This window comes from Lepisosteus platostomus, chromosome 12, assembly GCF_059453375.1.
Source record: "Lepisosteus platostomus isolate fLepPlt1 chromosome 12, fLepPlt1.hap1, whole genome shotgun sequence".
Lineage (NCBI taxonomy): Eukaryota > Metazoa > Chordata > Actinopteri > Semionotiformes > Lepisosteidae > Lepisosteus > Lepisosteus platostomus.
Window position 1 is genome coordinate 19,939,059 of NC_142622.1, and position 25,864 is coordinate 19,964,922.

General features: G+C 41.2%; 2 protein-coding genes across 4 annotated transcripts in view; one reads left to right on the plus strand and one right to left on the minus strand.

Moving 5' to 3' along the window:
- Positions 1-25,864, plus strand: part of LOC148651237 (uncharacterized) — a 126,314-nt gene that overhangs the window by 50,761 nt on the left and 49,689 nt on the right. The window lies entirely within an intron of this gene.
- On the minus strand, positions 5,615-25,012 carry LOC148651238 (beta-Ala-His dipeptidase-like). 3 transcript variants are annotated; one of them, XM_088601292.1, is made up of 12 exons: positions 24,857-25,012; positions 21,034-21,144; positions 20,175-20,318; positions 19,408-19,570; positions 18,591-18,679; positions 18,305-18,502; positions 13,521-13,605; positions 12,175-12,335; positions 9,405-9,569; positions 7,542-7,683; positions 6,896-7,043; positions 5,615-6,176 (listed from the first exon to the last, which is right to left on the minus strand). In XM_088601292.1, the coding sequence occupies exons 1-12, from the start codon at positions 24,857-24,859 to the stop codon at positions 6,107-6,109; spliced, it is 1,479 nt and encodes a 492-aa protein (XP_088457418.1). In that variant the 5' UTR covers positions 24,860-25,012; the 3' UTR covers positions 5,615-6,106. The 3 variants fall into 3 exon arrangements, with proteins under 3 accessions (XP_088457418.1, XP_088457420.1, XP_088457419.1); XM_088601294.1 differs by lacking the exon at positions 24,857-25,012 and adding an exon at positions 23,844-23,946; XM_088601293.1 differs by lacking the exon at positions 24,857-25,012 and adding an exon at positions 21,491-21,590.

Consider the following 25,864-nt stretch of genomic DNA (forward strand, 5'->3'; position numbering starts at 1 on the left):
ATGGTTTCTCAAAAGACCTGTAGTTTAGCACTTTCTTCACCCGAATTGTATTTAAAAAATATCAGACCAAGACAAAGTGTCTCTTATAATCTTGCTTACAGAGTGTTAAATTGTCTTAACCTTGTTGCCTACCATCACAGGCCATGAGAATTCAGGCAAGTTCCAGCACATAATCTGATATTTTTTACCAGTCTCAGTAATGTAGACTTTAAGCTCACCATGGTGCTTTTAGCAGATTTATAGGGTAATATTACCCTGTGTCTCTTGTAGTTTCCTGTGTGTTTTAGCATACTGGACAGGTCTATACGTAAAACCCAGTGACTTCATGTGAGAGCTATAAAATGCCACAACAAACACAAGGTTAAGGTACAGTATAGTAACCATGCACAGATACCATGGTACAGTACATTCTCCATATCTAACTCTCAGAAGAGTAGTTTAATTCTCAATTTCATGGTTGAAAGATAAATGCTTCTCCAGTGACTCACTTTCCTGAGACCGTTACATGATGGCAAAGAATTCTGTTTTTGCACAGTAGTCGTTTTCTGAATAACAAATATATTGAGTGAAAGCTTTGTTTTTCTCTTGCTTCCTTTCTTTGAATGTACAGTATTGTGACGGCTTGAGTTTGACCCCGGTCTTTCGTCATGTCTTCCTCATTTCAGTTTGTGGCTCCACAAAGGATAAGAATTCCTTTTTTTCTGAGACGGTGAAAAACAAATTACAAAACACGACTGTCCCTGGGCTGAATTGAGTGACTCTGTGAGGCAGAGTGACATGTTCCCGAGGAACAAGCAGGAGTAGGGCTAGGAATGAGTGACAGACAGAGAGAGTGACAAGGACTCAGCCTGTCCACTTGCACTGTCCCTGTCAGGCCCTGCAAGCTTAATAAAGGGGCCTGATGGAGGGCTAATGCACTTTCACACAGCTGCAATCTTTATTTGATCTTGTCTGGAAATTAATGAAACTCTTAAGGAGTTCATAAACTGTCTGTGAGTGATTTTCTGATGTATATACAGAGCTTTTCCACACAGTTTCCAGCAATGTTCACTCAACAGTGTGGTTGGCTGCCTGCGGCAACACTAAACTGTAGGAAAACACCTAGAAAACTCCACTTCCTTTCTTTAAGGAATATTTAACCATGGAGGCCACCAAGCATTACCCCATCAGACAGTTTTTAGTTTTTTATTCATCCCAGTGAATATTTCTGGAATTTGTATAGATGTTAAAAAATTTTGACCAAATCTGTTGCGCACAAAGACTGAAGAAGTTTTGTTCTACTATATCCACAAAACGTGCCTTTTGATTCTGCATTGAAAGTGTGATTTTATCTCTACAATCTGCAAGGGTTTGTCAAACTAGAGAAGGTGGAACTATGCATCAGCATTATAGGTATTATGCAATCCGAGAAGACCATAACATCCTCTCAGCTGGTGGTAGCACACAATGATTGTGGTGATGATGTTCTCAATGACTAGAGTTTAGACTGCAGCAATTTCTGGACTGTGTTAAGTGTCCCATAAGGATGATGTTTCCCAAACCTGATGAAAAGTCAGCCACCCTATAGCAAGGTGAAACAGACCATTAAACTTGTTAAAGACTTTTGTAACTCCTTTAGAAATCACAATTTTGAAAATATACCATACATTTGATTTTGCATTTAAAATACATGAGAAAATTGAGAAACAGATTCAAATCAGTGCCTTCCTGAGACTCAGGAAACAGGATAATTGGCTGAAAGCGAAAACAAACATTTCGAATATGGAATGAAGCAGTACAGAGGGATCATAGATCTGAAGTTATCCTCTGGCCAAAGAGCTGGCCCTATGTGTTAGACTGTTATACAGCTGAAGCACCAATCTAAACACAATGTATCCTCTCACCTAACCCATCACCCTCTCCATCAGTGTGACCTCTGCCCCCATGCCTTTCCCACTGTGAATGATAAGCAGCAGAGTTACGGCACTTCCTTTGTGTGCTGAAAGCTGAATGTCAGACACAAAGAAATTGTTTTCCTTTTCTCAAAATCGGGCAGAGTGGAGTGAGGTGTCAGACTCACTCTTCTGGGCCACAATATAACTCCAGGCTTCCCGTGTGGCACCACAGCAACCCCTGCTGGCTGAAATCCTTGGACGCTGTTTAATTGATGGCCAGCGATAAATCACAGGGTACTGGGACATTTTTCACCATCTGAAGATGGATTAGCCTAACTGCCTTAATTGATACGTCCGATAGGCCGACAAGCCCAGAAGATGATGAATTCATTTTTTCATTATTTTCATTCCATTGTTTACTTTACTGTAATTGTACAAATTAATCATTGTTGATGACGTCTGGAATGGTATGCTTAAAAGCTTAAAGCTCATCTGCCATTATTTAATTCTTGACATATTTAGCATCTTCCCCAGACCCTCCATAACATTTAAAAGAACAGGGACCCTTTGCCTCCCAGTGTTAAAAAGGTAATTTAGTTCAGTTACGTTTACTGATTTTAGTAGGTTGCTTCAAGCTAAATACAAGTAAAACGCTGATCTACATTATGATCCATCCATCCATTTTCTTACCACTTCCTCCAGTTTAGGTCATGGGGGAACTGGAGCCTATCCCAGTAAGCAATAGGCAAAATGCGGGATACATCCCGGATGGGATGTCATTCCGTCACAGGTCACACACAGACACACATTCCCACCAGGGCCAGTTTTTCCAGAGGCCAGTTCAACCCACACGCAGACATGGAGAACATACAAATAGCACCAACAACAGTCCAGAATTGGACCAAGTAGGCCAGCACAGCAAGGCAGCATCATTAACCACTGTGCCACAAGGTATTGAATCAGTGTTTTTAAAAGCGTAAATGTCAGACCTGACCCTTTGTGTATAAAATTGGTTTAAACTATTAAAATGACATGAAAGCATTAATTCTGTGTGGAAACATTTGCTAAGTAAACTGTACACATTTGTACAGTATAAATGGATGTACTGTGCTGAGGATAACATGTCTTGGTCTAAGTACCACTCCGTTAGTAAAGTGCTAATGTGTACTAAATACAAACACATTTACAACCAAACCCATGTGAAATGTATAATGAAGCAGCGAGCCTTCAGCAACAAAAGTGAGAACAGCTGAGAACAGTTCAAAGCATATAATTTCTTTTTCGGCTTTCTGGCCTATAAAGATGAAAGTGCCCCACAATCTCTGCTCAAACGCTCCCTGTCATCTGCAAAACAAGAGCTACCCAATAGACACACCTGCTGCTTGACATCAAGACTTCCTCGGCACCTCTAAGTGTTTATTCATAAAACCCAAGGCAACAAATCAGTCATTGCTGAGGCCCATTCACTGCCTTTAAAGTCAGCAGTAGCCTTATACAGTATAATGCCAGTCTTGGAAATCTTATTTGCTATGATTTATGTCGTATTCAACACTCTTCAGAAGTCACCATCTGGGATATAACTATTCTCTCACACTGCAGGAACCATGGTACCTCAAGCCTGTCCCAGTTTCACTGGGTACGAGGAAGGACGGAGACCTTGTGGGTGAACAGCACACTATCAAGAGTTGTTCACTTGAGTGCATAAAGAGGACCTGAGTATTGGTCCTGTATGCCCTTCCTTCACTAATAAAAGGTCCAAAACAGGAGCCAAAGCAGACCTTGAAGACATTTGGGCTCCCAAGCCACTGTGCACTAAAGAATTGATGCTACATCATGGAGCGTCACAGCAAAAGGTCACTGGAACATCCTATCCTAAATGACTTCTGTCCTATTCACGGGACATCAAAATGATGGATAATAAAAGTGCAAATGCACGTGTAAACAAACCAGGGGGTCTGTTTCACATCTCAAAAAGCTGAAACCAACATGAATCATGTAACCAAGAACTGTTGCAACTCAAATTTTAAATAATTCAAAAAGATTGATAAAAAAATATTTTGGCATGCAGAAATGGAGACCTGGAAAGTAGGTTTGGGACAGTTTAGGCATCAACAGCCTACGGTCATTTGGTCATTCGAGTGCAAAAAGTGCTGGGCCTTTTAGTGCTGGAACAATGATGCCATTCACATTGAACATCTTGCACGACTACAGTCTGTCCCAGCTCATTTGTGCACCTCTTCCATCTCATGGCACAGAATTCCAGCCCCTGTTAGCTCTCATAAAGCAAGGTCATAGACTGGTTGCCCGGGAAACAAGTCGGTGTGAATATCAGGCAGGACCAGAGAGGTTACCTGTGATATTCTAAGCTACACTGCAAACCTGTGGTGACAGGGATTCCCTGACTGACAGTATTGTACTGTGTGCTGATACACTGGGCTATGACTTTGGCTACGCACCTGTAAGGTTGCAATGTGGAAGCAATACTTAGCACATATTGTTTCTGGCCTGTTAGGGGCAGTAATTTTAAGATTAAGGAAAGTCAAACTATGATATATTTAGAGACAGAAATAGTAAATCTGTGGACTTTGGGAGTTTTAGTCAAAACTGAAAAAATGCAGACAATAAAGTTCCATTTAACATATGAGACACTCATAGGTTTGATGGAAGTAAGTTGAAATGCTGACAAAATAATTTGTAGTGTTTGGATTGTACTACAAACTCAAATCATCCTGGCTTCTTCCCTTAAGTTGTTTAAGAAAAAGTCATTGTACATGCAAAAATAGGAGTAAAGACATGAATTTCCAGGAGAACAACTTTAGCCTGACTACAAGAGCTAACATGTTTACTGGTGTTCTTAGCCGCAAACACTAGAGGGAGACAAAGGCCTTTACATTAACAGCCTTGAAGATAAGTACTGTTGCCACCAAAAGCAGCCATTCTGTACCAGTAACTCCACTACACTACAGATCATGAAGGAGGAGTTAGAAACTGATTCACTTATTGAATTAAAGGGAAACTTTAGGAAAGCCTGAGTGTAATTAGACAGAACAGACATTATTATTATTATTATTATTATTATTATTATTATTATTATTATTATTATTATTATTATTATTTTAAGGCATCATTAGCAACTAGAACAGTGTCCCTGCTCACCATACTTGGGGCACAGGTTTGAAACTTCTGTCTGAAACACAGCTGACAAATGCAACTGACAGCCTCAAGCCTTAATTTGCAGCTGAACAGGGAGTGGAGAGGGGCAGCCTCTAGTATGTATAACCTCAGAGACCTTCCAGCCCGGTGGGCTTTGAAACCAGGAGAGTAGCACTGGTGTCATAAAAAGGCTTTATAGAGGGAGTAAATGTGACCAGTCTTTCAGGGAAGAATGGTGGGTGTAAAGTGAATGGGATGCTGCAAGTGTTTACTAAACTAGAGAATTAATAATAATAATAATAATTGCTTACACTTAAATAGTGCTTTTCTGGACACTCCACTCAAAGCACTTCACAGGTAATGGGGATCCCCTCCACCACCAGAGAAGGTGGAACTATACATCAGCATTATGGGTATTATGCAAGTGATCTTGGCCACACTATCACATATCAGGATCATCCACAACAAGTCCAGCTGTGAATTAGCTTCTACAGGCTAGAAGGTGGTAAAGCTGCTGCTGTAAATGCTAATAAAATAAATATTAAACAACAGTGGACACTAAAACAAATACAAACATTAGCTTAAAATAGGATTAAAGCACTGTTTATTTGAACTCACTGACAGCAAATCAATTGACTTCATAACATGAAGTGATAGGTCAATCAAATTGTAGGACACATCCATTGCAGTATGTACAGAAAAAACATACATTATGGGCAACTGCAGGGTTACAGTACACTCAAATTGTTTAGACACCAGCAAGAAGAATTACAAAGCCCATGAGGGCCGTGACCACTGTGTATGAGTATGGAAAACCAACAAAAAAACTGAATGACCAAAACAGTGGCCATATTCCATTTTCTTTGGTCATACAAGTCAGAAAGATAGAAAAGAGAGTTGTATAATGCCAGATAAACGTGTTGCATGTGTATACAGGCTCAATGACTGAAGCCTGGAGCACATCACAGCTTTTCAGCTGGAAGAAGGCGTTCTTCTCACTCCTGAGCATGTGCGTGGCGAGTCCAGAAAGTGTAAATCAAACAGGAATACTCTGGCCATTTCGTTAAGTTGAACAATCTTCAGTGTTTCAGTTGAGACAGCTCATAAAAATAGGCAGCAAAAAGCTTTGTCCCTTGTATGTAGTTGAACCTGCGGGGAAAAATGCATTAAACTAACAGAAACTGAGAAGGGTAAAAGAGCACAACTGGTGCATAGAGCCCTAATGCTTTGCTCTTTACGGGAATGGAGCAAGAAAGAAGAAATCATTAAGAAAGAGTATCATCAGTATGCCTATGTTCTGACAAGTCTGATTTGAAACTTGGACACAGTTTTATGCTAAAGACATCAGACAGAAAATGAACGTTCTTGTGATAAATTACTAATAATGCAATATTTTCTATGTATCAATTAGGTAATTATTAATTAACTATTTCATCTAATTAATAAAAATGTATATACAGACGTTAATTATTCATAATCAATTTGGCTTATACTGAAGTGTAAAGGTACATACAGGTCATGGGATTTTATAATATGTTGAAGTTTCCCAAACTTTTTAGCATCTTTTGTGACTTTTCTTTTAAGAATCACTTGAATTTTATGCTTCAGAACACAAATCTGGAGAAAAAAAAATCATATTTGTATGTAAATTCCTCATAAGTCAAAATAATTTAGTTTTAGGGTATGGAAATGCCATTTTCAGACACCACATTCCCTCGGGATTTACCAAGAGTCTAGGCTGCTGTAATGACCGAGCACACTGAGACTTGTAAGAGGAATCGCAGATGTAGATTTGGATCAGCTACTAATATGAACAGAAGTGCCATCCTTTGAAGGTATTGGTGGTGACGGGAATGCAGCAAGTTCACCTGCTGATCTTCTCATTCTGGGAGTGTTCTGCATCATCGTTGCCCCCGATGGGCAGCATCATCACACTCTTCCCTGTCACCTCCTGGAACGTCTGTGCAATTGGTATGGTGGACCCCTCCCTTATCATGTCAGGATCCACTCCGAACACTGGGGGCAGAAGACATCAGTTTCAGACTAAACGTCAAGATGCTGTTTTCCATTGTGGTGATATAGTTCCACCATGCCCACTAACATGAGAATTATACCTACGGGAATCTAGCATAATGTGATCACAATATCCAAAGTTGTGAAGTGATAGAGCCATCAGAAAGCCAGTAACAGGGAGTTTGAAATAGATTGGATGACCGTAAGGCTGTACCCTGGGACACTCTGAACTAAGAAACTGTCTTATAAATCAAAAGATCTTAATTTGTAAATTCAGAATTAAGTCTGTTAGATGAAAATTAGTACTTAATTAGATTATTATGTCAAATATTCCTAGTGCACACTATGCGGTCATGCTTTAAATAAACCACCAGCCCCAGTGGAAATATGAAATACATGCTTTCCTGAGTAGATGCCGTGTATTGAATGCCTATAAGGAACACGATGAGCAACATTTTAGAATTACTAGACAACAAAAGCAAAATATTAGATCTGATCAACCAGTTTTAATCGCTCTTCTTCCTGCAACATATTGAGGGTCCTTTAGGTCAGCCACCCATGGTCTGGCTCCGACAATCATGGTTATCTTCAGCTTGTTGGGGCTCTTGTGCTTGTCAAATATACCCTGGAGATATTCCTTCACCTGGGACAGAGCAATCATGAACAGAATGAGAACTGAACACCTTTAGTGAAAAAAAGTTAAATGTCAGCAAAAACTGCAAAGAAATGTATTCACCCCCTTTTTCTATGGCATCCCTTAAATTATTTCAGGTGCACAAAATTACATTCACAAGTCACACAATTAGTTGAATGGCCCCTGTGTGCAATAATAGTGGTTGATGTGATTTCAGGATGAACAGACCTGTCTAGGTGTTTTCAAAACAACTGAGGGATGAGGTTGTAGAAAGGCACAGGTCAGGGAAAGAGTAGAAAACATTCAAAGACACTGACCATTCCTTTGAATACAGTAAAGTCCATCATCATGTAGTATAATGTACATCATACCAGCCAGACACTGCCTAGATCAGGCTGTTCTCTCCAAACTGAGGTAAGCAGGAAACTGGTTAGGGATACTGCTATGAGGTGGATTTCAAAGAGTTCAAATTGTACACTGTACTGAGTTCAATGACTGAGATGGGAGGTAAAATGTCCACAGGGCACCTGGACTGTATGACAGAGCCATTATTAGATAAAAGTATCTCAGATCCTTCATGGAGTTTGCAACAAATGATTTATGTGATATTGCAATATGTGTCAAAGGGTTGTGCGATCAGATCAGACAAAACTGGAACATTTAGGTCTAAATGCAGAGTGTTATATGTCTGGTGTGCCCAACCAGTGTATCCCTCAGTCAACACCATCCCTACTGTCAAGCATGTTGGCGACAGCATTATGTTATGTGCTACTTCTCATCAGCAGGCATTGGGACGTTTGTCATGCCTGAAGGAAAAAGGAATGGCGCAAAAAATGGCAAATCTTACAGTAAAATAATTTATTGATCAATGTGTCTGTTTAAACTCATTGATCAACCAAACATATACATGCATACATCGATTTGCACATTATATGACAAAATTAAGAGAGTTAACCCAGTAGAACAGGTATTCTTACAATGTTTTATCTAACTCAGTTTTGGATTAGAGCTACTGAATGGTGCAATATACAATATAAGCAGCCAATAGTCTTCTGGAAAAAAAAATTCAGATAGGAGCAAATTACCACTCGTCATAAAGTTCGCCAAGGACCCCAAATCCAGCACTGAGCTTCAAAAATGTCTAAGTCGTGTGGGAATGCTATCCCTTACCTTAGGTGGTGATTCAACAGAGAAAATCTGCAATGTGTCTCTGAAGCCCTCCAGTAATCATATGTGAAAATGTTCCTCAAAACAAGACTTATGAGTCTAAAACAATCAAAACCATTGAAAAATTGAGAATCGGATGTCTTTCAATACTATATGTTCTTTAGGCAAATTTTCATTGAGGTGAAAAATGCTGTAAAAATGGTATTTAAGTGAGAGTGCATTTCAGGCCAGTGGAGGGTTTGGGTTACAAGAACCATTAAGTATTGACGGCAGATACTGTAACAACCAACATACTTCTACAGTACCTAATGTGAAGAAAATCTAATGTTTTTCTCACAGTTTCTCAAAAAATCACTATTGTGAAAACAAAGCGGAACCTTATGGAGTATCAACTGTTTTTCCACTGCTTCTTAAAATTTTGACAGTGAAAAATCTAAGAATATACTTAAAAAATTAAACCAGAGCCACCAACACCATTGTGTGTGACCATTTACATCCCAGTTAATTTTTTTTCCATATATTTCAATTAGGACAAAACAAATCAAGGGTCAAGAGATCCATACCTGCCTCTCCACCACTGGTGGGTCCATATTGGGAACTTGACGGATGGAGAATTTTCCAATGACCTTCCTGGGAATAACAGTCTTTAATCCAGGGTCAGAAAAATCTCCCTCAATTCCATGGATTGACAGGGATGGATAGCGCCAGCGAGACATAAGTATTTCTTCCTGAAATGTGAATAAAGGTGAATTCTAGCATAGCATTTTCCTTTTTCTGTATGACGCTTAGCATGCTAAGAAGTGCTATTAATCTCTTGCAAGCTCTCTGCGATGATTGCTGTGGGAAGTACTGTCTCACACACTCTCCATCATCTCCTTCCATTCAGTGGTGTGTAGAATTCAGTTTGACATAGTTCCTTCAAGTTTAAAACGGCAAACAGCAGACTTGTTTTGTTACCCTGGCAGTGACAGGACATTTTCTAGGCCAACCAGGGCCCCTAAGCAACATCTGATAGCTGAACTTTTATGAGGTATGCAAGGATATCCATTCTGAATGGCTTTTTCCTAACACAGCATAGACAGTAACAACAGTATGATGATCATGGCAGTGTCTAGGGTATAAAAAAGCACCTCGAAATTTAGAGGTTTCCAATGGTGTCTCTGCGTGGCTCTTAAGAGGACCTTTTGCAATAACCAAAACTATTTCAAAACTACACTGAACTGAGCTGCGATTTCTGGTATCCCTGCGGGTCCAAGTGCTGAAGAGGAGAGTGATACCTTCTCCTGGAAACAGATCAGCGAAGCCTAGCTAAAGCATCAGGAGTGCCCAGGGTGTGCTTCTCGTTATTACAGTGTAAAATCTAACAGCCAATTACTTATTTTAGACAGTGGACATGACTGTGGTCATTTGAAGGGAATTTTAAACCCTGCAGGACTGCATCACTCAGAGAACAGTAGTTGCAAAGTAATCAGTTATAGGTGAACAAATGGAACTGGAGCTACTGTTTAAAAAAACGTAATTGAATGAGACCAAGCAGGTGAATCATATTAATTGTGTAAAGTAGTAAATAATCATGAATATGTGAATGGGGCCCATTATTGATTTAATTTGATTTAAAATTTAAACCGTAATTTTAACCCTTGCGTTTGTCTTGCAGTTACATACGGAGAGTTAACAGTCAACTACTCAAAAATATTATTATTAGCAGGTTTTGTACTATTCTTTTCCTCTGCTGTTTTTTTTTCACTTTTAGATTGAAATGTTTATTTACTGCCCAAGCCACAGTATATGTGCACACTGTCACGACCACATAATCTAACACCAGGTCCTTCCCGCAAACCCCGACACATTACCACGACCGCAAACAGACACCTGCTTTTTCCAATTTCCGCAAACGTCAACGCATTCACTAATCTTCCAATCACTCCTCTCACTATGCATCACACCTCCCGTCTCTAAGTACACTTAAGGGCTCACTACAATCAGCACAACGCTTAGTATTGGTTACACCGAGAGGAGTTCCTGACTCTCGCCTTTTTTTTTTTTTACGAGAAACTATTGTAATGTATATTACTGATCCTCCAGCTTTTCGGCTAGTGTCTGAACCTTCACTACGATTCATTATCCCTCGATTTGGCTAAGTACTCCTGGCTTCTTCTTCGTACACTTTTTGCTCTCTCTCTCTCGCTCTACGCGTGAGATCATCGGTTTCTTCGCATAGGATCCATCATCTTCTCATTTTTTGGCAACAGCATCGTTACGCACACAGCGTATCAGTGTCCTTAAACTGCATTACTTCATCCCTTTCCGAGGGATGGATAACACGTTTAGTAATGTTGATTTGGGGAAAAGGCTTTTCCATTCCTTCCTGCAGAGACAGGCATTTTGCAGTGTTTGTAACAGGTGGCAAAGTGTAAAGAATGGTAACCATGTTTTCCTGCTGTACATAAACATGTGGTGTGCTGCAGCTCAGCCAAAAACGACAAACCACGAGCATTTTCAGCCCTGTAAAATGAATATGATTCTGCAGCTGTTCAAAGTTCCAACAAAAAACCAATGTGAATTTCACTTTCACTCTCTGTATTCTGAAGTTTAAAACCATGTTCCAGGGAGGAAAAAGGAGTTAATGATGTTTACTTTTTTTAGTCTCCAGATTGCTTGGCAAAACTTACATTTTTGCAGTAGGTGAATGTCCTGTCCTAAGGGACTAGGCCCTTGAAACCCCCCCAACCCCCCCGTGAGGTGCCAAGTTTGGATCACAGGAGTGTGTAAATGCAACCTTACTGTGCTCCAGCTCTCTGGAGCTCTGCAGGGAAATCCTGGCCAAAAAATATATCACCCTGCAGCTCACAACTGGCAAACCACTACATCTAAGCAGGTGTGAGCCTGCTCAGTACCTGAATGGGAGCCCTACTGGGAAAAACTAAGGTTACTGCTGGAAGAGGTGTTAGTGGGGCCGGCAGGGGGTGTTCACCCTGTGGTCTCTATATGGGTCCTAATGCCCCAGTATAGCGTGATGGGACACTATACTGTTGCAAAGCAAAGGGCATGACGAGACACAGAATGGTATCATGGCCATTCACTGCAACCAAGGAAGTGACGACTACTTGTACTACTGGACCCAAGCTTCTGAGGTCGAGAGAGTGGGACAGCCCCAGTACAACGGCTTTCCCACTAAAAAAAAAAACCTCTCCCGCCCAGGTTTCTTCTTTTAGCTCATCTTCCAAACATGAGCTGGACAAAGTACAACCGTCATCGTCAGACATGACGGACAACCATCATACTAAAAATTATTATTATTATTATTATTATTATTATTATTATTATTATTACCTTGCTGTCATGCAGGAATCTTGGAATGCCCATATCCTTCTTTTGCTCCTCCAGGTCAAACTCAATACCCTTGTACAGCTTCGTCTCCTCCTCTGTTAAAGAAGCCACAGCCTCATTGATGCCAGGTATCAGGATTCTACCACTGGGCTCGATGAGGCTGCCTGGAATGGTAACAGGCAAAATGCAAACAAACACAAAACACTGCAAGGGAAGAAGGTCGAACACATTTGTATTGAAAATCAGATGCAGTTTCACATTTTATCCACTAGAAAGCTTTAACCCAAAGTAATATTTTAAGACTTCAACAGGTCAAATGCTGTTACATGGAGTAAAGGGCAAACACTTTCCTTGTGAGCATTTAAAAAGGTAAATTTATGAAGAATGCCACATGTTTATAGCTGCACTTTCTTAGAAATATCAAGATGGAGACTAAACTGAGAGCCTCAGCAAGCACAGGTCATGAAATATCCTTGAAGTTTGTCTAGCTGGGGGTTAAGAGTTAAACACAAAGTCCATAAGACCCTCAGTGTTTTGAGCATGTTGTGATAAAACTTCTCTGTATATCAATTTCTTCCAGGACCTTTTTACCTGTCTCAGACAGAAACATTGAAGAGACTCCTTCTGGTTATCACTAAATTAAAGAAACAGACTTTTTCATCATCAAAATGGGCCCAGCTGTAGTTGAACGAACCCTGTAGTATCACTGACCCCAGTGCGTCATAATCCCCAGAGGCGTGAGACAAGATATTAAAACATTTGCTGTTGACTCAGAATAAGTACTGTAGCTCACCAGAGAAGATCTTCCAGAGATGGGAAAATGTTCAAATCCTAGAATTGGCAAGCTTTCAGTAGGGTCACAAAGGCAGATGAGCCAACTTGTGAAAGGCAACCCCCAGTGTGAAAATGGCCAAATTTGATTGATATAAGCCATCCATCCCTCTGGATGTACTGCCTATCCTTTTTTAATATGAAAGGAGTATAAAACAGGCCTGCCTGCTCAGGTATTCTCTACATGAATGAAAATAAGCATCACACCTGTGTGAGAAAGCTGGCCCTTTACACACTGGATTGCACAGTGTGAGGCGCTAGCCTGCAGGACTCATGAAAAAGAACAAGTTGTTTCACGCTTGGTTATTTGGTTTCACTGGAACACAATCTGGAGAAATACACTTCATTGCATTAGAACTGTTACTGTGGCATTCATAATTTATGTTTTGGTTTGATCTTTTTCATTGTAAACATTGTCATTTTTTTAAGCAATAGTACTTGATGTTATTTTGTATTTTTGCAGAAAACATACAAGAAGCATAACAGTAAGGAATAACCATATACATGTTATATCTTACCAAGCAGAGCTATCAAATCTGTCATGGGTTCATGGACGGATCCTCCAAACACCCCAGAGTGCAGATCCAGCTTGGGCCCCTCAACCTGAAACAGAGCAGAGCAGTGCGATCACAGAGAGGCAGTAGTGAGCACAGTACAAAACTGTGGGGTTGGGCGAAGACCAATAGTTACTGTATTTGATCATTTGTTATCTTTCATCAAATTAGGCAGCAGCAAGTACCCCAGGTGAGTGACCTGTGTTATCTATATATAAGATATAACATGTAGCCTTTTAATACAGCACTGTTCTTCCCTGTTTTCGAATGTACATGAATTAAACTGTCATGTTTTTTACCCGGTAAGCAACGGAGATATGGTTATTCCTTACTGTTATGCTTCTTGTATGTTTTCTGCAAAAATACAAAATAACATCAAGTACCATTGCTTAAAAAAACGACAATGTTTACAATGAAAAAGATGTATGGAGCAGCATGAGAGAGATCACTGGCTTCAAACAGGCTGGGGGTGCAACAGAAGGGAACCTGGAGATGGCCAACGAGTTGAACCAGTTCTTTAACAGGTTTGATTCTGGGTCCTCTGTGGTGCAACACCCATCCTCCCACAGCCACACACTCCCTAACCCTTCACAGCTGCAACTGCCCAACACCTCCTCCATCCCCCCACAAACATGGCCGCCTACAGCTACAAACCCCAATGGCTACTCACCCACCCATCCCCCACAGCTACCACTCTCCAACACCTCCGCCATTAACACCTCCAGCACTGAAAGCAATATGAGCACCATCCCCCAGGCCAGGCTGACCATCACAGCTGATCAGGTGAAGAAGGAGCTGAAGAGGCTGCACCAGGGTAAGGCCACAGGACCAGATAACATCTGTCCCAGAGTTCTGAGGGCCTGTGCTGATCAGCTGAGCGGAGTGCTCCAGCGACTGTTCAACCTGAGCCTGCGCTTGGAGAGAGTCCCGGTGCTCTGGAAGACATCATGCCTGGTCCCGGTACCAAAGAAAGGGCGCCCCTCTGTCCTCAACGACTACAGACCAGTTGCACTGACTTCTCACGTCATGAAGACACTGGAGAGGCTGGTCTTATCCCACCTGAGACCCCTGGTCAGCTCATCACTGGACACCCTACAGTTTGCCTACCAGCCCAGTGTTGGTGTGGAGGATGCGATCATCTACATGCTGCAAAGGGCCTACTCACACCTGGACAGGGCTGGCAACACTGTAAGGATCATGTTTTTCGACTTCTCCAGTGCCTTCAATACCATCCAGCCCTTACTTCTAAGGAGGAAGCTGGAGGAGATGCGAGTCGATGCCTCCACGACCTCGTGGATCACTGACTACCTGACAGGCAGACCACAGTCTGTGAGACTTCAGAACTGTGTGTCTGAACAGGTAGTGAGTAACACAGGGGCACCTCAAGGGACAGTTCTTTCTCCATTCCTCTTCACCCTCTATACCCTCTATACTACTTTAAGTACAACTCAAAGTCATGCCACCTGCAGAAGTTCTCAGATGACTCTGCAATTGTGGGATGTATCAAGGGTGAGCAGGAGGAGGAGTACAGAGGACTGGTCAGCAGCTTTGTGGAGTGGTGTGGGGTGAACCACTTGGAACTGAATGTAACAAAGACAAAGGAAGTGGTGGTAGATTTCAGGAGGAAAAAGGTCAAACCTACTCCTGTCTACATCCATGGGAGTGGCGTGGAGATGGTGGACTCGTACAAGTACCTGGGAGTGCACTTCGACGATAGACTGGAATGGTCTAAGAACATCGAGGCCATCTATAAGAAGGGACAGAGCCGACTTTACTTCTTGTTACGAACCCCAAGTGTCTAGGGGATAAGGGGTGTAACATTTAGGATAATTCTTTTGGAAGCAGGGGGGGTTTTGGTGAGGGACTAGGAAGTATGATAACAAGGGTAAGGAACTAGAGTGATGCCAAAGGAAAGAAAATAACAAACAAAATGGAGCTGGCTAGGACAGTGAGGGAAAGCTAATCTGACTACAAAAGAAAACCCGAAACACACGGTCTTCGGCGTCTTCAACACCCTAGCTAACCTGCACTGACTACCCAAAACCATACAAGACAAACGGCACTCACCCGTACTAAACTAGTGTACTAATACAAAATCAACTAAGTGTGTAAGTGTACCCAACAACCTAAACTAACCTTATATACAAAAGTTCACACAAAAACACAAGTGAACCAGGAAGACAAATAAGGGAAAACAAGAGTAATAAATAGGAGCAGGGTACAAAAAGAACACAAAAGTTGAACATGTAACACTGGGGCAAGGTAATGACAAAACAAGGATGAACACACAAACAAACGAAAGTACAAAGAAACTAACGTAAATCCAACAAAACAACAAAGCCGAAGCTATACGAAAATACACACACACAAAGCAAAACAAACCAACAAACGAAGCCGAAGCAATAACCAGGAGCGAAGCGATAACCAAAACCAAACGGGACCGAAGTCAAACAAAAGGCCTCTTCTTTCTGAAAGCCTCCATGTTATATAGTGAATAAGATGTGTTCTGATTGGCTGAGGGCTGTTTGATGATGACATCATATTGAAACAGTGGTGTGATGGTTGGCCAATTGGGAAGGGAGAACAATCAAGGGTCAACAGTGTGGACATAACAGAAAAAACACACACAGAACACACACTGGGACGTAACAAGGAGGCTCAGGTCCTTCAATGTGTGTAGTAAGATGCTACACATGTTCTATCAGTCGTTGGTAGCGAGTGCCATTTTCTACGCAGTGGTGTGCTGGGGCTCTGGGATTAGAGCAGTGGATTCTAAAAGGTTGAACAAGCTCATCAGGAGAGCAAGCTCTGTCATTGGGTCTGACCTGGACCCCTTGGAGGTAGTGGCTGAGAGGAGAATGATGTCCAAACTAGAGGCCATCATGGACAACTTCTCCCATCCCCTCTATGACAGGCTTGCAGGAATGAAGAGTACGTTCAGCAATAGACTGATTCATCCACGGTGCGACAGGGAGCGCTACAGGAGGTCATTCTTGCCTTCTGCCATAAGACTGTACAACGCATCCACCTTGCGTCTTGGCAGAGGCAACATCGACAGTGACCTGTTTCTGGACTAAACGCATCTACACATCTACTGCTACATCTGTTCTCTTTCTTTTTCTTTTTCTTTTTCCCATTTACAACCATTTTTTGTGCAATATATGCCAGGGACCTGTGCAATACATTTATATTTATATCTATAGTTACATCTATATTTATATTCATATGTGTGATACGATTTTTCTGTGTACTGTTCTGTTCTAGTTTGTTCTTGTGTGTCCGAACTGTGAGTAACTCTTGTATTGTATTGTATGTATTGTACTATTATTATATAATTTGTTACACTGTGGCTGTGTTGTGTGTTAAGGTGCTGTTGCACTGCAATTTCCCTCACGGGATCAATAAAGTATCTATCTAGGGAATTGCAGACACAACTCCCAGATCCCAGGTCATTCCTGTGGAATCTGTTAAAATAAGGGTAACAACCTACAGTATTGGTCAGTAACTTCATAGTCTATCATAGGAACACTCTGCGCTGGCTGTTTTCCATGAAACCTTGCATCAAAGGTTTGGCATTGACGTTCATTGGCAGCGATCAATGAATCCAACAATGAAACATGGGTAGTTATTCAATGTTTCAGCACATGCACAGGAGCTTGAAACCTGTCATCAATGTTTAACTTTGCTTACAGCTGGAAAAGAAAGACTAAAATAATGAGGCCAACAAAAAGTAATAATGAAGTCATCAGGGAAAGACACCACAGCTAAAACAACGAAACAGTGAAAAGCATAGAACTCAGCTGAGGTTAAGAATGGTGGAAAAAACATTTATTTACTGTGCCTGCTCTCTTTTCCAAATTACAGGAGCAGGTGTGTCTCGGGGAGCTCCTATTTTCAGATTTGAAACGACAAAAAGAAGAAGACACTCTGTGTCTCCATGAATGAGCTTGAGATCTTTAATTCACAAAAAGAATATGTCTTATGATTTAAGATAAGTTCCCAGGGTCCCCAGCAAGATGGATTGTGAGCTCTCATCCATTCATACTGCATTTCCTTCTGCCTCTGAGGTGGAGGGGGCAGAAACACAGCAGCCTTTGAGTTCGCCTGGGTTTTGGGTGCTGTCTGCTGTTGTCTGTAACTATGACCAGTTTAAATAATCTGTTAACCATTTTCAGCACAACTCTACACTCTACTCTACACAAAATGGTATTGTAGGAAAGGATCAAATTAGTTCACTGTCATTAGCAGCTGGAAGGGGAGAAGTGAACCCCTGGATAGTATTGTTATGACCACAGGGTTTAGTACAGAATGGAGCAGGTGTAGGAATCAGGAAAGGGGGTTGGACAACACATTTATTAACCAGAACCGGGGAAAGGTACACACACCTGGACAGGGGGTTACAGCGCTGCACCTACACTAACACAGACACGGGAGGGAAGAGACCGCCTGACAGCCCCCGCCCCCTTATATACTGGTTATAAGTCTGGTTCCCCCAAGTCCCGCCCCTCAGGGACTGTACCCAGCCTGCCTTGTGTGAGCATGGCCAAAGGGGATGGAGCAGCTGTTAAGCGCCCCACGTGGGCACTACAGTATGTTATCCCTTGACACACTACATCACATACTGTAATTACCACTGTGTGCGGCTAGGAAAAGCGAGGCAAAGTGGCAGACAAAATTCAAAATCCATGACCAGGCATGGAGTTGGCATGGTGAGCAAATATCATAAAAGCAAGAAAAACAGTGTTTACCTCAACACAAAAGTAGCAGTTCCCTCTGGTGCCATATGTGAGGGCAGGCTTCCGGCTCACCCAGACATTGTCCGAGATGACAATGTAATCCACGTCAGAGAAAAAGCTCTCATTCCGCTGCCTAATCAATGTCTCCAAGCCATCTGATCCCACTTCTTCCATCCCCTCGATTATGAACTTGATGTTCACTGGGATTTCCTGTGGGGTGAGGAAACATGACACCTGAGGCTGGCTACACCCGCAGAAATGGATCTCCTCATCCATAAGCACACGTGAGCTACTGTACCTGTTTCAGTGCCTGGTAGGTCTCCACTGCATGAAGCCAAGCGAGGACTGGCCCCTTGTTGTCTGTTGCTCCTCGTCCATACAGGTTCCCTATGGGGAGCAAATCAATGTGTCATCCCTAGCCACGCTTTCACAGGCCATGCAGATAAAGCACCGAAACCAAAACCAGTGACATGGAAAACTGCAGCATTTACTTCATCTTCCACCTCCTCTAACACAGTACTGTAAGTAACACCTTCCACTAGGAGAAAAAGCCTGAAATTCACATTAAAAGGTACAAACCAAGCAAAATGCAACGTCTCTTCATTATATATACATACAAAACTCCAACAGCAACAGTTCGTTGATGTGGAGCTCAAGAAAGTGAGTAGGGATTGTACTGGACAAGAACACTTTCAATCTGTTGCAATCAGGTGAGAACCTGGAGGCAGCTAATTAGCCTGTTTTAATCACAGTCTTCTGTCGTAGGTCAGGTCAGTTTTACAGATCCAAATCTACTATCCAGAGATTCAAGAGCAGCTTCTTAAGCTGAGGTCTTTGTAGTCATGTATTGTCCCTCAGTTTATTATCAATACACCTTTATCATGTTGCTTCCTTGAAAAATATGTTACATAACAGCTAGGCAGCAGGTTATAGAAAGGCTACTGACAGGTTTGAGCTCCGTGGTGTGTACTCTACCATTTTTATTTAGTGTCACAAGGAGCTGCTATTTTAATTGGAAAACACCAAGATTCCAACCACTTCCTATTCACACTGTTCTGACTGAAGATGTGTTTTGAAACAAGAGCTGTAAGGAAGCAAGTTGAACCCAGGCTGACCGTTGACTTCTGTCAGATTGTAGGGGTCAGTAACCCAGCCGTCCTCCTTCTTGGCAGGCTGCACGTCCACATGTCCATAAACACAGAGGGTGGGTTTGGTCGGGTCCTTCTTGAACTCAGCCAAGATCACAGGGGGCAGCAGGATAGATTCTCCACTGGGCATCTATAGAGAAAGACAGGCTGTGCTTTCATGACGGAACTTTAGATTTTAATTTATTTACAGGAGAGTGTCATCCACCCCTTCCCAGTTTTAGAATCTGTTGTCCCCTGGGAGTCCAGATCAACCTGGCAGATTGATCTCTTTCACTTGTTGCCATAACATACCAACAGCAGACTGCACCAATTCATCCAGAGTGGGCTAATGCAAGTCAAAATCAATGCAATGCAGCTACAATTTGAAAATTGTGATGGTTTCCTTATTTGCAAAAACCTTTGCATGAACCTCAGACAGATAAATATGAAGACACGATTAAATAAGTTAGGTTTAAATGTTAGACTGACATCTTCAGGGACTTGGGAAATGGCATAGTCTTGCTTCACTAACCAACTCTTTAACATTAACTTATTGTACAATACAGTGTTTCAAGGAGAGATACACATTCATTCTGTTACCTTATAAAGTGACTTGATTGTGGAAGTGGATTTTCTGAGAGCCCTAGCATCTGTCTGGATATTTGCACAAATCTATATAATTGAACACATTCTCCTTTTTAATTCACTGGATTTGAAGAACAAAAACTGAAAGCAACTAGAAATCAGACCGCTACCTCCTGACTTCCCACGCTGGCAAGCTCCACACTTCCTCCCAGGTCTCGGATCTGGCCAGCAGTCACATTCAGCATCTTTTCCACTTCCTTCCAGGACTGAGAATTACTGGATTCACTCTCGATTGCCACCCACTTCTTCAGCCTCTGTGACGCAAACACAGCAGGAAAAAAACAGCTAATTTGCATGTAATTATTTAAACAGTGCAGGTGAGATGGTTTCACAATAAAACCTTTTGAAACAGAGCCACTGCCCCCCCCAAAAGACATATTATCCAAACCACAACCGCCATGAACAGACATATACTGTAGCCTCACTTAACTCATTGGCTGCAGTCAATCATTCTGAATGACAGGGAGGAGCAGAGCCGGACCCTGAGGACTACAAGGTCTCCCAGCTTACCCTCCACCTTACAGTAACTAAAGCAAAAGGTTATAATGTGGGCCACATTACTGATTTTGTGAGTGAAGCCATTGTTAATTGAAAGATTATCATGCTGTACATATTGTAGGAGAAGCATAGACCTCAGGTAATGGAGGTTGCACACCCTTAGTTTGAGTAGGGCTCCCAGGGATTGTGCTGGGAGTGATGTCAATGGATCCAGGAGAACAATGATTATACAGTAGGACTGGCTGGCCCACTTTAAATAAGATGGATGTGATTCAGTGTAAAGGAGAGGGTTCTAATATTTCCATTGTGTCTCACCTTGTTGAAAAGAAACACAGGAATCTCAAAACTCACTTTAGCACATCAGCAATGACTCCACCATTTCTGAGGCAAACAGACAAAAACCCATAATATGCAAACTTCAAGAATTCGGGAGGAATTCAGATTCACTTTCTTTCTCTGTAGAATTCATACCTGCACATATTTGTCTTGGTTCCCATCAATATACTGAAATAAAGGATCCAGAACTGATGGAGTGACCTCACAGGCCATTTGCATCATAAACGTGTAGAAAAGGAATTTGGTCTGTGAAAGAAAAAATAAAACATATTGAATGTGGTTAGGAAGGAATTTCCTAAGAGATTTATCTGTGCAAAATTAGTTAGTAACAGTGCTGAAAACATTCCATGACCATCATTTTTCACTCTGAGTGAGCACGAAACTCAAAAATAAGGCCACAATTGTGGTCACAAGGGTGCAAATCGTTTATCAGAAAGCACTTCACAATTTCACAAGCACTAATAAATTAACTAATAAATAAAATCTCAGTGCTTTAACTACATTGTTCTTTTATGCAGATAGAATTGTGACAATTGGTTTACTTAGTATGAAATGCTTGCTGCAAACAGGTCCAAACAGGAACTGTACTCACCTTCTGGAGAAGCACAAAGCACAGATCTTACCAGATGAAAAGAGAATAGTAATGAGCTGTAGCTGTGCTGTGGGAAGGGTGTGCTAACATTTACCTGCTTTCCTTTAACCAATAACAAACAAAGGTACAAATTTAAACTTGAGTTTCTTGCTCTACCAGTTTTTTTCTAGGTTTCAACCTCGAGTTAAATTGGCTCCTTTAACACAACAGTGGCAATTTCAAACTGACTAATCTTATCTTGGTTCTGGGCCAGATGTGCTACCTGAGGGATACTATGACTTTGTAGCAGGACAAAAAGACTGAATTGAAAGATTTCAAATGTTTAAATGTGTCATCCGCACACAAATATGCATTGGAAAATAAAATGCATCGTTCCTTTACAAATTGTTGGAAATGATTGAAACTAATTTCAACCAACACATTTCAAACAATATGGAGTTTATAACAAAGGTCCGGGAGGGGTGACAACAACCAAGCTCAATCAGACTCATCTATAAGTAATTAGCAATCGTTCCTGACAATCCATTCCTCTCCCAAACGGTATAAATGCCTACAAGATCCCTATCTCTCTCTCTTTCATGTCTCTTGCATCCTACCTCCACCCCTGCAGCTACCCCTTGGTCACCCTGCATGGGGGTCCTGGCCTCCTTGTCCTATGGCCAGGGGGCCAACCCTCAGCCAAGTGGGTTAAGCCACAATTTCTCTCCATGATGCTTACATGATGCTTGGGTGTTTGTCATTCCAGAAATTAAAATAATGTTGAATTTTGAGAAGATTTTCAAAGCTAAAGAATCTGCTTCAAGCTATATGCTTGAAAAGTAATTCAGCTTTGATCAGTAACCTTGTTTTACAGAGCACATACTGTATCAGACATTAACAGACAAATCTAAACACTAATTGTATGGCCTATCTCTCCTAGACAAGGGATATTCATTCTTCTGAGTTTGCCCTATTAGCTGATACCAGGTGGCACTTGGACCAAGGATCTGCAGCTGTGGTTGGAAGGTTGCCGGTTCAAATCCCATGGCTGGCAGAGGAATCCTATTCTGTTGGGCCCTTAACCCCAACTGCTCCAGGGGTGCTGTATAAATGGTTGACCCTGTGCTCTGATCCCAAGCTTCTCTCTCCCCATCTGTGTGTCTCATGGAGAGCAAGCTGGGGTATGTGAAAAGAAAAATTCCTAATGCAAGACATTGTATATGGCTAATAAAGTGATCTTATCTTAACTCAGTTACTAGTCAACCAATTATAATTGAAAAACATAGCAGTCAGCCTTTAGTCTAGGTCATGATGAGTTTCATGTCACTGTTCCAAACAGTGCAGTAGTAACACAAAAAACAGCAGCAAATTTCTGACTTGTACATTTGCTGAACAAAGCAGTGCTCCCATATTAATTTAGATTGCTCGGTTGGACTCTTTAATTCATCCCTCTTGTTAACATCACCCCTGCTTATAACCATTTCCTCCTCTGTCCCAGTCTTGAGAGTGTACAAACGTAGGAATGACTGAGGTGTCATTGTATTTAGATAACAGTTAACATAAAAAGACATTAACAAAAAACATAATAAAGATCCTCAGACCAAACTGACAGCCTGACTCGGGCCTCAGACACAGTCCTGCTGTGCGATACAGGCAGCTGCTATGGTACACAAGCCAAGTAATGGGATACAGAGAGGAGGAGAGGAGTACCAGCTCACAATATCGGACACAGCCCGTGTTTTGTTCTTTTTATTGCAGCTGAAGTATCTCTGGATGCTACCTCAATAGATGCTGAAGGTGTTATTTGGCATTTTAAATCGCTAAACCAATGGCCGGGGTTATAACACTCGTAAGCCCATTGCCTCCGCAGCTCAACACATCCACGTGCCAGGGTCCCTCTGGGTTCAAATAGAAATTCCATAATACGGGAATCCTCCTTGATCTGTATGCACAATACTTTTGTAGTATGAAATGAGTATGTACTGTATACATTTAATTATATCTTTCAGTTTTTCGTTCTTACATAAACCACTTGCATGAATGATCTCAGATGTCAAACATTGTGATAGGCTTCTGGGAAAATTGGACCCATGTGAGAGTGTTTGTGTCTGTGTGTGCCCTGTGATGGACTAGTGTCCCATCCAGAGTGAATCCAGGATGACCTCTTTCTCCCCCACAACCCTTACTGTGATTTGAAAAAAGCAAATAGAAAATGGATGCATGATCAGGTAAGGCAATGTCTTTCTCATTTCTTATTGTACTGTATAATTGGATCATAAAAAGCTCTTTGAGCATAATTTTAGCTCAGTTATTTCAATATAATTCTGTTGGATCTGCTAATTTTTTCACCACAACTCCTGGATTTAACTCTTACCGTGCTGCTCCGAGCGTCTTGTCAAACAAACACCTTGCAGCGCTGCTGTCTTGTCTGAAATCCTTTAGCCTAGATTTTTTGGGCTTAGTCAGCTATCTATGTAAGGTCAAAGAGTATTTTCTTGTTAATGGTTAACATGTCCTTTAAACCACGTTTTTATACTTCTGTGCAACTGCAAGTCTTATACAGTTGTTAATGACCTATGACTGACATTGTGATCTGCAAAGTTCTTTAATATCAATTATTTTTCTATCTGTCAACAGCAGTTCCTTAAAACATTAACTTTACCATTTCTGAACCTTGCACGTGCAGTTTGACTGGGCAGTCCGCCAGCGCCCACATTTTGAAAAAAGTGTTTAAGATCAGAAGAATCACCCCATCAGGGACAGAGGGGTAGGCTACATAACACCAGTGGGACTCCATCTTTAGATTTCTTTAGAGTTCTTAAACTTGTCCAGCCTGAGATCGAGCAGTTGCTACTTTTATTCATTCTATTTTCTGCGCGTTGTGGACTAGTCCTCAGTACTAAACAACATTTGTGTCGATTCTGACTTGGGTCACTGTTAAAATCCTCTCATTGTGAACAGGCATGAACAGAGACTAATACTAATGTAGGGTAACACAAATCTGAAACATTAAAACATTTGAAACAGGTTTTTCTATTCAAGAACTGAACATTTTTTGGTAAGCGAGTTTATGATAATGATGGAAGAGATTTGTGCGATGGTGTGCTGTGAAAGCCTTTGCATGTACTATAATGTTGTTTCGTTGTTACACTGTTTTAAAGTAAAAATCGCCTCCTGACCTTACTTGCAATACATATACCCTGGCTCAGATGGCTGATGCAGGGGGCAGAGTACCCCTATCGACTGCAATGGCAAGAACAGAAAGCAAACACTCTTAAAATGTGCAAACACCAACAAGTAATCAGCTGACTTTAAAACATTTGCATTGCTTTTGATAGCATCTCAGGCCCCTGTCATGTAGAAAACAGAAACAATGAAGAGACTCACCATAGTTAACCTCACAGAAGCTCAACAGTCTGATGCAGCTCTGTCTTTTCTATCTTTGTGTTGTAAAAAGAGAAGGTGTCTCTCTTTTCTGCGGTGGAGATGCCCACCCCCCAGCTACAGATCAGCTGTTAACATCAAGCAGAGGTCTTGCGCACCAGCACTATACCAGCAATAATTCTAATCCTGAGTGGGGAAATCAGTTTCCCTACAGGCTAAACAGATTCCAAAGAGAAAAAATATCATTATTTAATATCAATAAATATAAATATCTACAGCTCTGCAATGAGAAAAAAGGAGAATTGCAATCCTCATTATAAACTTTAGAATCTGATAGAACCCCAATACGGTTAATTTCAATTATAATCGCCTGCAATCTCTGAACATTAAAAAAATTAAAACAAAAAAGAAAATATATTTGTTGTGCCCTGTCTGGGATATATTCTCAAATGAAAATGATGATGATGATTATTATTATACTTTGGTTTCATACTCAAATTTGCTGCCCAAATCTTTGTAGAACAAATATAATATGATCTAGTAACACAACAGACACTATTAAAAATATACTAAATAAAACTACTTTTGTTTCTGAAAATACAGGCAGTCGTTGTACATACATGTACCACATAACCCCAGTGGCATGTAGATGCTGAGAAGGCTGTATTTTTGGTTGCAAAAGAAGATTAGCATTTAGAAAATGCACTTTAAAATAGATTGTTTACTTGTTGCCTTGGTGATTACTACAGGATTAATCCATTCTTAAAGTAATTTCAGAGGTGTAAAACGATGAATCCCACACTAGCCACTTTGTGCTACGTAAACACTGTGGTTTAAAGCTGATTATTTGCTTGTTCAATGGCTCCTTGGTTATTAAGGAATTTTGTATAGTCTGTATTTATTGCTATGGTTGGCTATAATCTCCTCAGTATTTTGGGGGTCTGTGGGCAGACCCGACTAGTATTTTACTTTTAAAGTATTCTATATTAATGCGCTTAATTTGGATTGCAT

Excerpts from the sequence above, each read along its gene's own strand:
- LOC148651238 (XM_088601292.1), bottom strand. Across the intron at positions 18,503-18,590 it reads CCTACCAGGCACTGAAACAG|GAAATCCCAGTGAACATCAA; the intron begins GTACAGTAGCTC and ends CTCACCCCACAG. Across the intron at positions 7,044-7,541 it reads AAGAAGAGCGATTAAAACTG|TGTTCGGAGTGGATCCTGAC; the intron begins GTTGATCAGATC and ends TTCTGCCCCCAG.